This window comes from Lissotriton helveticus, chromosome 11 (assembly GCF_964261635.1).
Source record: "Lissotriton helveticus chromosome 11, aLisHel1.1, whole genome shotgun sequence".
NCBI lineage: Eukaryota > Metazoa > Chordata > Amphibia > Caudata > Salamandridae > Lissotriton > Lissotriton helveticus.
The window spans coordinates 105,419,496-105,432,019 of NC_136072.1; the positions used below are offsets into that span (position 1 = coordinate 105,419,496).

The window sequence follows — 12,524 nt, forward strand, 5'->3', positions numbered from 1 at the left end:
ACATTGCCAGAAATCGCTGGAGGACACTGTAGATTAAAGAGTCTGGTTCACTGGAGGTTTGCATCGGAGGGTCGTCGCAGGCGGTAGAGTCTCAGCGCAAAAGGGCCAATTCGCGATCACGAAGAGCTCAAAACATCAGGATTCCTCCTTTTCTTGACAGGGAAAGCACTCTGATGCCAGCGAAGGGGTCAGGACCTCAGCAGGCACCTCTTGGGATCAGGAACTCACTAGCGACGTCAGCAACGTTCAGGCACGTCCAGTTGCAGGTTCAGCACAGCAGATCAGCTGCGCAGTTGTGAGAAGGCCTCTGGAGCCGCTTGTGGCACCGTAGCTCCAAAACGGAGGTCAGTCAACTGACCTTTAGAGCAACTCAGGTAGCCTGGGATGAAGGGAATAGGTCCAGTCTTACTTCTCAGAGGTCAGGGCAGGCCTCAAAGTAGCAGTACTCCTCTGGGGAACTAGGTAGCCTCAAGTAGCACAGCAGACCTCTGTCGAACAACCAAGGCTTCGAACAGCAGGGCAGCTCTCTGAGGAACAAGGCAGGCTTCAAGTAGCAGGGCAGTCCTCGGAAACAATGCAGTCCTTTTTGTAATGTCCGCAGGATTGTACTGAAGAGTGGTTCAGGAGGTCTAAATTGTATACCTGGCGCCACCTGTATCACTAACATCTGGTTCTGGAAAGTTCTGCTTTTCCACTGTCAAGGCTTAAATAAGCCTGGGGGACAAAATACTGGTATCAGGTTCCTTTGTGTGTGCTAGAGACAAGCCCTTTGAAATATAAGTGGGTTAAGGTACAGCGCTGCATCCAACCATCCAGGGAGCATGGCCAACCTGCCTCCACCCAGTCCCCTTTGTCTCACTGGCTGCATACAGAAACCATAACAGCAGAGCCATTCACCGTCATGTGATACAGGATACTGGCAGAAGGCACACATGGTTAAGACAAAAAATTGCCAACTTTCTAAAAGTACATAAACTGGGAGGGGGGGGGGGGGTTCGATTGTTATGGGCGATGCCCAAAGGACCAGAACCAAAAAGAATACAAAATACAAAAAAGAGGAACCTGGCTCAGTTTGACGTTATGCTCTTATTTTTGAGCAACAAACAGACCACTATCTTTTCTGTTTGAATGGAATTTTTATTAAACCATTCCTTTCTTTGCAATTGTTTGTATTTTACCAAAACGATTTTAGCTGCCTCAGAAGTAGAGAGAAACACATTTTTCAAATTAACATACAAAACATGAAAAATACTTATGACGATTCACAATACAGTGCATGAAATACTTGTATACAAACACATTTATATACAACAACATTGGACTTTTGCATCATAACATCAGAAACTAGAATACTCCTATTGCTATCTTGTTTTTGGGGCCAAACATGTGCCAAACACGGGAAAATGTTTAGTGTGTGCGTGGGGCATACGATTCAATGCAAATCCCTCCTGTCACAACAAGTTTACTCAAATTCCTCTGTGTTGAAAAAGTCCATTGTTGTTGTATATAAATGTGTCTGTATATAAGTAGTTCATGCACTATAAGTGGCATTTTCAGAATTGACACTTATAATCCAACTTTACCATTAAATAATTAAATCTGATTTGAGTCTACACAGCATAACTCTACCTGTTCCCAATCAAACATTACCACTTATTAAATTTAATAAGGTAACCTCATGTTAGTCAATAGGAGGGATTGGCTTTACAGTAGTGAAAAACAACTTTAGGAGTTGGTCACTAGCAGAACATGTGAAACGTAAACACATATGTCCTACTTCTTAAATACAAGGCACCCAGTCCAATGAGCCCTTTAGGGCATACCTTAGAGGTGGCATATGTATTACAAAAGCAAGGTTTAGGCCTGGCAAAAGGTTAATTTTGCCAGGCCAAAAAGGCAGTTTAAAGGGGCCTTACCAGTGGCAGACCTTTTAAAAGGTTACTTTAGTAGATGGCACAATCACTGTTGCAAGCCCACTAGTAGCATTTCATTTACAGGCCCTGGGAACACGTAGCACAAGTTACTACTTGTGTAACGATATATCTGTAAGAGACATTAGTTTGTATTAGATTCCTTACCTTAGAATATCCCCAGGCGTCAGACTGGATCCGGAAACTTTTGCGTAGCATTACCCTTGCGCGTCAGTGGCGTCGTCTGCGGCTCCGCGTCCGTAGTTGCCGTCGTGGGCGCCGTGATGACGTCGGAGTACTTAGACGCCGCCTCCGCGTGCTGACGTCAGTTCTTAGACACAGCTTTTCCACGCCAGAAACGCAGAGCCATGTTAAATACCAACACTGGTGCCATTGAAACTAGGGCCCTGAAAGGGGGTAACCCTAACCCTAGATATCCGTTCGCAGAACGGGGAGGATGGGTGGGTCGGTAAGGAATCTAATACTAACTAATGTCTCTTACAGATATATCGTTACACAAGTAGTAACTTGTGCATCTGAAAGAGACCCGTTAGTATTCGATTCCTTACCTTAGAATAGATACCCCAGCAATACCAACCCCGGTGGTGGGTCTGCGAACCAATAATCACACCAGAAAGTCCTGGAGGACAGAACAGCCGAAGAAGCCATCCCTCCGGACTTGGCTGTCCAGGCAGTAGTGTCTTGCAAACGTGTGCAGCGATGCCCACGTAGCTGCCTGACAGATGTCTTGTAAGGGCACTCCCCGGCCCAGGGCAGTTGTAGTCGCCGTGGCTCGGGTAGAGTGAGCCCGTAATCCAACAGGGGGCTCCTTTCTAGCCAAGGAGTAGCATGCCTGGATACACAAGATGATCCACCGGGAGATGGTCCTCTTGTGCACCGCTTTCCCCTTCTTAGCGCCCACGTAACCAACAAAGAGTTGGTCATCCACCCGGAACTGGTGTGTGCGATCCAAGTAAAATGAGAGCGCACATTTTGGGTCCAGACGGTGGAGCCGCTCTTCCTCTTTAGAGGGATGCGGTGGCGGGAAGAAGGTTGGCAAGGTGATAGACTGCCCGATGTGGAAGGCCGTGACCACCTTGGGCAGGAAAGATGGCTTAGTACGCAACACCACTTTGTCCGGATGGACAGAAAGGAAAGGTGGAGTACAAGAAAGGGCCTGGAGCTCACTCACTCTACTGGCAGAGGTGATGGCAGCCAGGAAAGCAGTCTTCAGAGTAAGAAGGCGGAGAGGACAGTTGTGAAGTGGCTCAAAGGGAGCACACATCAGAAACGTAAGAACCAGGTTCAAGTCCCACTGAGGCATTACAAACGGAACAGGAGGGAATGTGTGTGTGATGCCCTTTAGAAATCTATTTACAATAGGGGACTTGAACAAAGAAGGTTGATCAGGCAGCCTCAGAAAGGCTGAAAGGGCAGAAAGGTAGCCCTTGATAGTGCCCAGAGCATAGCCCTGCTGGGCAAGAGAAAGAAGGAAGAGAAGAACCTCAGAGAGAGGGGCAGCAAGAGGATCCACAGCCTTTGCTGTGCACCATGCCACAAATCTGTTCCACCTGCAGGCGTATACCGACTTTGTGGAGGGACGCCTGGCTGCCAGAATGACGTTACAGACTTCAGGAGGCAAGTCAAATGCCCTCAACTGTCGCCGCTCAATCTCCAAGCATGGAGGTGGAGACTGGACAGGTTCGGGTGGAGGACCGTCCCCTGTTGCTGCAACAGAAGTTCCTCCTGAAGAGACAGACGAACCGGGGGATCGACTGACATACTGAGTAGCTCTGGATACCAGTACCTTCGTGCCCAGTCCGGAGCCACAAGGATGACTTGGGCCCGGTCGCGCTTGATCTTCTTCAGCACTCTGGGCAGAAGTGGTATAGGCGGAAAGGCATACAATAGACCGCAACTCCACTCGCGACGAAAAGCGTCTCCGAGCGAGTGCCGCCTTGGAAATTCCAATGCGCATAACTGATGACATTGCGCGTTCTCTTCAGTGGCGAATAGATCTAACCAAGGCTCTCCCCATTGCTGAAAGAGGCCTTGCGCCACGTCCGAGTTCAGACGCCATTCGTGATCCATCATGCACCGACGGCTGAGCTCGTCCGCCCTGGCGTTCAGAGAACCTGCCAGGTGTTGAGCCACGAAGGTCACGCCCTGGCGTTCCAGCCATTGCCAGAGGCGCAGAGCCTCCTGGCAAAGGGTCCACGACCCCACCCGCCCTGTTTGTTGCAGTACCACATGGCGGTGGTGTTGTCCATGAACACCTGCACTACACTCCCCCGGACAGAGGGGAGGAATGCCTTCAGTGCTAGACGAATCACCCGTAACTCCAACAGGTTGATGTGGAGCCGGGCCTCCGCCGGAGACCTGAGGCCTCTGATCTCCGCCTCTCCCATGTGGCCTCCCCAGCCCTGGAGGGACGCGTCCGTCACAACTACGTGCTCCAGTTGGGGAAGGGAGAGGGATCTGCCGCGGACCCAATCGCGGTCCGTGAGCCACCACTGCAGCTGTCTCGCAGTGCCCTCCGAGATCAGGACGTGGTCGGACAGGTTGCCCTGATGCTGGGCCCACTTAAACTTCAGGTCCCACTGCAGAGCCCGCATCTGCCACCTGGCGTGATGCACCAGTAGGATGCAGAAGGCCATCAGCCCCAGAAGCCACAGCGTCAACCTGACCGAGACCCGGGATAACGGCTGAAAGATGGGAATCAGAGCCTGAATATCCCGGACCCGCTGTTCGGGTGGATAAACCCGAAACCGCGCCGAGTCGAGAACCGCTCCGATGAAAAGGAGCTTCTGAGAGGGGCACGGGTGTGACTTCGGCACATTGATGGAGAACCCCAGCCGGTGCAGGAGATCTGCCGTAGTCTGGAGGTGGCTGACGACTGTCTAGGGCGAGCCCGCCTTCAACAACCAGTCGTCGAGGTAGGGGAAGACTGAAACCCCTAACCTGCACAGATGAGCTGCGACCACCGCCATCACCTTTGTGAACACCCGTGGGGCGCTGGTAAGGCCGAAGGGGAGCACGGTATACTGAAAGTGCTCGTGGCCAACCGTGAACCGCAGGTAGCGTTGGTGGGCCGGCAGGACGGGGATGTGGAAATAAGCGTCCTGCAAGTCCAACGCTACCATCCAGTCTCCTGGGTCCAGGGCAGCTAGGACCTGAGCCAGTGTCAGCATTTTGAACTTCTCCTTCCAGGGGAAGCCGTTGACGTTCCTTAGGTCCATGATAGGGCGTAGGCCCCCTTTGCCCTTCTTGGGTACCAGAAAGTAGTGGGAGTAGCAACCACACCCTACTTCTGGCCCAGGAACGCGCTCGATGGCCCCCTTGGCCAAGAGGGCCGTAACTTCCTCCTGCAGAAGTCGCAAATGTATCCCCCGATACACAGTGGTTCTGCGGTGGCATGGCTGGAGGAGTCGCCTCGAAGGGGAGGGAGTAGCCCCTTCGGACGATTTGCAGCACCCACCTGTCGGAAGTGACAGTGCGCCAGTGGAGGTGGTGATGGCGAACCCTGCCCCCCACTGGCGTCACATGGGCCTGAAAGCACGGACTAGGAGGGTTTAGAGGCGGATGCTGCGGGGGAAGGTGTGGACTGACCTTGCCGTTGTCCCCAACCGCCGGGACGGCGGTACCCACGGCCGCCACCGCGTTGGGTATTACCTTGCGGAGCGTGGCTGGCAGCACGTGTGGGTACACCCCTTCCGTGGCCAAGAAAGGAGTGAAAGGCAGCAGTTTGCTGGCGCGGGGCCGAGAGGCCCAAGGACTTGGCCGTAGCCCTGGAGTCTTTAAAGCGCTCAAGCGCATGGTCTGCCTTGTCGCCAAAGAGGCGACGGCCATCAAACGGCATGTCCATCAGTGTGTTTTGGACATCGGCCGAAAAGTTGGCGAACCTCAACCAGGCGTGGCGTCTGACCGCCACCGTCGTTGCCATCGCTCTACCTAGTGAGTCGGTGGTATCCAGCCCACACCGGATAGAATATTTGGCTGCATCCCGGCCCTCCATAAGGGCTTGGCCGAGTTTGGCCCGTACCTCCAACTGGCAGCACTTCCGCAACTGTATCCCACAAAGAGTGGGTGTAGCGGCCCAAGAGGCATGAGGTATTGGAAGACCGCAGTCCCAGACTAAGGGACGAGAAGATTTTTACCGTACTGCTCGTACCTCTTGGATTCCCTTTCTGGCGGCGCAGACGGGAATGCGGTCTGGGAATTGGAGGCCTGGATGACCAGGCTCTCTGGGGTGGGATGGGTGGACAGGAAACATGGGTCGCCCTGGGCTGGGCGGTGGCGTCTGGCCACGTTCCTATCTACGGGCGAACCCGTAGCGGGCTTGGACCAAGCGCCCAGAAGAACGTCGGTCAAGGCCTCATTAAAGGGCGGCAGAGGCTCGGCCAAGCTTGACTGCAGTTTAAGGACCTCAGTGAGGAGATTAGTCCTCACTGCCGCGACAGGGAGCTCAAGGCCCAAGGTCTTGGCAGCCCTCATCAACACCACACTGTAGGTTGCCCCCTCCTCCGAAGCCACGGTAGGAGGGGAGACAAAACCAGTGTCTGGAGCGGCGTTGGGGCCAAAGCACCCGTCGGGGCCGAAGCCCCCGACCCGCTAGAGGCCCCAGACGGGTCCGCTGGGCCCGAAGGCGCCGCGGAGCCCATCGGAGGAGAGAGTTTCCTCATGGCCATGAGGAAGTGCTCGATCTCCTCCGGCGTCGCGTCTTGCCCAGGGACCGGAGGGTGTGGAGCTGGACGCGGCGCCTGCGACTCCGACTCCGACGGAGCCGCGTGGGTGGTGTCACCCGAACCCCCCTGGCCGCCTCGCGCGAGCGTCGGGGGGGAGTCCGAAGAGCGATGACGCTTCTTACCTGACGATGACTTCGACCCGGAGGAGTGCGGCCTACTCTCGGAACTGTGGTGGCTCCGAGCCCGTGACCTGTCCCTCGACCTCCCGTGGGACCGAGACCTCTTGCGGCGCGGGACCGACTGCCGGAGTTCGAGTCGCCTGCGGGACCGCTCCCGCCTGGCTTTCGAAGAGAGGGCCCGGCAGTCGGAGCAGGCCTTGTCGTCATGGTCGACGCCTAGACAAGTTAGGCACAGGTGGTGAGGATCCGTGACCGACATCGTGCGGTCGCAATCCTCGCAGTGCTTAAAGCCAGGCATCCCTACGGCACCGATCGGAGTCGTAAGACTTCGAGAAATGATCAAAAATGATCCAAAAAGTTAGTCAAAAATTGACTAAGGGTTACTGCTTTTTCCAGATCTGCGCTTGCTGGCGCGGAAAAAAGAAGAACTGACGTCAGCACGCGGAGGCGGCGTCTAAGTACTCAGACGACGTCATCACGGCGCCGACGACTGACGCGGAGCCGCAGACGACGCCTACCGACGCGCAAGGGTACTGCTGCGCAAAAGTTTCCGGATCCAGTCTGACGCCTGGGGATATTCTAAGGTAAGGAATCTAATACTAACGTGTCTGTTTCAGATGTACTATTTACTAGGGACATGCAAGTAAATTAAATGTGCCAACTAGATGGAAGACAATCTCATCATGTTTTAGTGAGAGAACGCAAGCATTTGAAAAACTCAGTTTTAGCAGTGGTAAAGTGTGCATAGTCCTAATGACAACAAAACAAAAACAGACTCAGCAAACAGGAAGAGTGAAGGCAACACTTTTGACCTGGCAGAGAGGGCAAAGTCCAACAACAATGGTACAGACCACTTCCAAAAGTCAGACTGGGTAAGTTGAGCTTAGTGGTTACTTGGTTATGCAAAAATCCTAGGTAAGGGATGACAAGCTGTAGTGTCCTCAAGGTGCAGAATGTGGATATGGCTTACTGGTTCATGTATAGGATTATGGAGAGGAGTGACTCCATGATAGTTCACTGAAAATATTTCTAATTCTTAAAGCCACTTTGTTAGTGAGCTGTAGTTTTCCCCCATTCCATCATTTATTGGTCACGCACTATACAGCAATCATGCAAATTTGAGATTTGACGGTTATTTGGTGTATTCCAGGTTGAGGACCATGTGGGTATCACAAGCACATTTGCTGCATGTGAGATTTAAAGAATAAGTTCAAGAGTTGTTTGATATAGACATTGAACAAAAGCAATGGTATAACTGATCCATGTGGATCTCCTCACTCCTGTATGCTTGCAGAAGAGGGGGATGGAGATGCCTGAACTTGCTACGGTAGGAATTGATTCCTTCGATACTCATATCATTTAGTCTGCTCAGTATGCTATTGAGGGTCAATGAAAACAAGAGTTGCAACTCTCACTTAAACCACTTTAAGTTTTCAGGTCGTGCTAAACGGAGGGCACAGCATATGGAGTGCCTCTTCCTAGACAGAATCATGTGCATTCAGGTTTGGTTTTGCAGAGGAGGCTGGGGCTAATAGACTCTCCAGTGTGGGGTGTGACAAGTACTTTGGATCATAAGAGGCATGTCTGTGCTGTCTAACAATTGTCTGAACTGCCAAGCTAAAGAACTGCTTCGCACAGGCAGGCAGTACAGGCTCCAAGAGTGCCTTCATAAAAGGGAATGGAGGTTCTGCATCCACAGATGAGGGTCTGTAAGATTTCTATTAAAATAGTAGATGTGGCCTTCGCAGACGGTGAAGTCAGTTCCAATGCTTCTACTGCTTTTCATACCACTTAAGTAAACAAGGAAAGGTTCTCTAAAGAAAGGCAAAAAGGGGGCGAGATATTCCCTTCAGGACAAGTGTACAAATCGCTTGCATTTTGCACAGTCATGTACAGGATAACACCAATGTTGTAAGTGGTAACCAGCTAAATGACATGGTTTTCAATCTGGGTAAATCTCCGGACCCTAGGAAGAGGCTGCAAGAACAGTTTAGCATCAAAGTCTTGAGATTCTCTTTTGCCATTTGGTTATTGCAGCTGGACTTTGAGACCAGTGCCTGTGGAGTACTATTTGGTGCAAAGTGCATGGAGGACAGCAGTCTTGAAAGTACTAGCTTGTTTGGAGGTGCAGAAAATGGTGTCTATGAAGGTACAGAGTCTGGAGGCAATGGCGAGCTGGATGGCTCCAATATGATGTGGATCAGCCAAGGGAGTTTGAAATTACGACTTCACTAATGAATGACTGAAGGGGATTTTTAAAGTGCATGGCTACTCAAAGAATTATCTTAGCACTGAAGGCTCGGTAAAGAAGAGAAGGCGACCAAGCTACTTTAAGGAGAAAAGATATGTTTAACGCTTTATGGAAGGATTATTCATGAGGAATCGAACAGAGAGAAAGGGGAGCAGATGCCACCACCATAAAGGACCAGCCTCAACAACTTACAAGGCAAAACCTTGAGATAACTAGCAAGGTAAATGCTGAGCGCACAACTGTGAATAGAAGATAGTGCTTAGTTCTTGTAATCAGATCCTAGGGGCGCTGGTACATAGCCCGATGTAAGTGCTTTAATAGGGATCCTATTTTGGACCGGTAGCCAGTGAAGCCCCTGCTGGTGGTGAGAAATATGCACTCTCCGCAGGGAGACGAAAATCAAGCAGGCAGCCTCATTTTGGACCACTTGCAGTTTAGTCACCTTGTCTAAGAGGGTGAGATGATGACTTCGCATTGTGTAATCTCCAAGGTAATCAGTGTGTGGACCACTGCCTTACTTGTGTTCAAGAGCAGGAGATCCAAGAATTTACAATGGGATCTCAGCAGGGAACGACAGGTCGCAGCAATAGGTGATTTGATAAGAAAAAGTCAACTTGTCATCTATTTTTGCCCCTAAATTCTTAGCTATCGATGCGGGACCGGAGGGGAAAGAGTGAACCCTCGACCAGCAGCTGTGCAGCCATCCTCCTTCTAAAAGACCAAACAGAAGAATCTCGGTTTTATCCGCATAGCATAACAAATGGTTCTCTCTCAGCCAACACAGACTACCAGAGATATAGGTTTTAAATGCCTTCGCTGTAGTAGAGGAAGAGGGGCCAACTGTTAAAAAAAGCTGGGTATCGTCAGCATAGAAGACAGTGTTGATGCCAAAAAACATCTATTAAAATGGCCATGGTCGCCAAGTAGATGTTGAATAACGTAGGGCATAACGAGGAGCCCTGAGGCACCCCAAAGGCAGGCTGCCTTGCATTCCTTTTTCTCTCTCCTCAAGGAAGGATTATGATCTCTCCAGGTCAACCCACCGATTCTATCCTCAGAGAGGTGTTGTACTAAAATGGAGTGAGACATCGTATCAAATGCTGCTGATAAATCAAGCAGTTTTAGAGCAGCACTTTACTCTTTACCCAGTGTGATTTTTACGGTCTCTATAACCTCAAAAAAGGTGATTCCGTGCTCTGACCTTGGCAAAAGCCTGCCTAAGTGTAATGCTACAGGGCATTATCTTCCCGATACACAGTCAACTGAGTGTTGACCAATTGTTTCAACATTTTAGACGCCACCTGCATGAGAGATACAGGCTGAAATTAGCCAACACCTCTGTGTTAGTCGATGTTTTTTTTTGTGGGACTACCTTCGAACTTTTCCAGACAAGATCAGTTAAAAAGCTGCTAAAACACCGGAGCAATGATTTCACTAGACTTGCAAATGACAGATGGAGGGAATGGATCCTCAGGGACCTCGATTTATAGAGCAAAAGGACCTGGGAAATTTGCCCAAGGGAAAAAGGACCAAATTCAGTCAGATTACAGGCAGTAACATTGAGTGGCTGAGTCAGGCTGCCAATAGCCCAAGCAGCAGCAACTGATAAAGGCACTCTGGATGTCTTGGACTAAGGCACAGAGAGGGTGGAGTGGATGTTTGAATTTTATTGTATTGTAATTGCATTTCTATAGCGCTTACTACCTCTGACGAGGCATTGAAGCGCTTTTTCAGTGAGTAGTACCCTACACCGGTACCCATAAAGGATTAGTGGTGAATTAGTATAGTGAAAAACTAAAGTAATTTGAGTGGTGGATATATTAGTCATTCCAGGTTCTTCAATAGCAGCATCTATGGCCATCAACATCGACTAACACAGAGGTGTTGGCTAATTTCAGCCTATATCTCTCATGCTTGAAAGTGAACAATGGACCTCAGATATGAATATTGAATAGTAAACTTTAAAACTTTAAAAATCAAATATCGAGGTAGCAACATATGAGTCAAGGGGTCCGTCTTAAAGAGTGTGCCCAGCTGAAAGAAGCTGAAGAGATATGCTGATCCACGCAACTATGAAGACCTTCATTCATTTTCAACTTCACTACAAAATGCTAAAGACCATAGGGTATTTCTGTTTGGGTAATGGGCTCGATTTCTTCAGGAAACTCTGAGCCAGGCTTTCAAAGAGAGGGGGCCTGAGAAGCTTAAGTGTGCTTTGAGGAAGGGGTGAGGCAGGCTTTTAGAGGAGCTCCCATCATTTTCTCATTCAATGGAAGGTCAGACTGGGGTTACAGACATCTTCCCTACAGTGACAGGTACCAAAACGGTGCTACAACCCATAAAACAGCCTGTGTCATCGGAGAGTAAAAACATGACATTGTGCTGTACAGTGGATTACAGTGACGAGGGGAAGAATAGTGGAGAAGTGGCGTGGAATAGAACAGCCCCTTGATGTTCATGATAAGCATGTCCTTTCAAAAGCAAGTTCATGGAACGCCTGGGAAATACAATCTTGAGAGTACATGCAACAGAAAAATTAAGCAATAGCATTCTGGAATGTCTGCTTCAATGAGGTACAGTGCCTTCCCCAAAAAACAGTAAAAAGAGAATAATTGTCCTTCCTACGTTTAGCCGCAAAATGTATTTTCTTTACCCATGAAACTATTTCATTTTTCTATGGCTGATCTGATAATCTTCAACTACCATTCACAGACATTCACTCCAGCTGTGATTTAGGATAGAGCGAAATTAGCAGTGCCTGGTAGCAAGCGGGAACTATGAAATAAGTGTAAATGTATATAGTGAGATTACATTGTCAGTGAACAATGCTACACCAAACCTAGTGAGCAAAGCAGAAATAATGACTCGCTAAAAATCATGTCATACCTTCTGTTATACAACTAGTCATGCACATACTAAAAATAACAGTTCATTTCATGTTATCTCATTATTACATGAACATGTCATAATATTCTCACCTTATCTACACCAGCACTGAGAATGAAGTTTCCTTTTTTATTCCATTTCAATGCAAATATAGGGCCTTTATGTTGTCCTAAAGTGCTGGCAAGGTTGCCTAAGATGTTGAAGGGACATGTTAAGAACCACAGACTCTGAAATCACAATGCTGAAATTACAAGCTTTTGAAGGATTTATATAAAGCATTTATTGAAGAATCATCAAATTAAGGCATGCAATCCGAGGAAAGCAACACATTCTCAGACATGCAGTTAATTTCGACTAAACAAAGACTCAATCAAGCACACTGGAAGAACATAAGCAAACAATATGTGAGAATACCAATGTGAAAAATGTTTCTTAATTAAAACAAGCATCCCCAAAGACTATCTGCATCAACACAATGTAAATAAACCCTCCCGGTGAGAACTCATTTAAAAAGGGTTAAAAAGTGAACTGAAACTGAATATAGCCTTCCCGCCAAAACACCACCCATGTAAATGAGGTACTGGCTGTACTCCTTAGTTTCCAAATTGTATGA

The 12,524-nt window shown here is 49.2% G+C and overlaps 1 protein-coding gene across 5 annotated transcripts in view; it reads right to left on the reverse strand.

Moving 5' to 3' along the window:
• TBL1XR1 (TBL1X/Y related 1) overlaps positions 1-12,524 on the reverse strand; it is a 553,738-nt gene that overhangs the window by 130,759 nt on the left and 410,455 nt on the right. For all 5 annotated transcript variants that reach the window (XM_078666437.1, XM_078666439.1, XM_078666438.1 and 2 more), the window contains one exon: positions 12,004-12,101. In XM_078666437.1, coding sequence (XP_078522563.1) covers positions 12,004-12,101 — 98 coding nt within the window. The remainder of the gene's footprint in view (positions 1-12,003; positions 12,102-12,524) is intronic.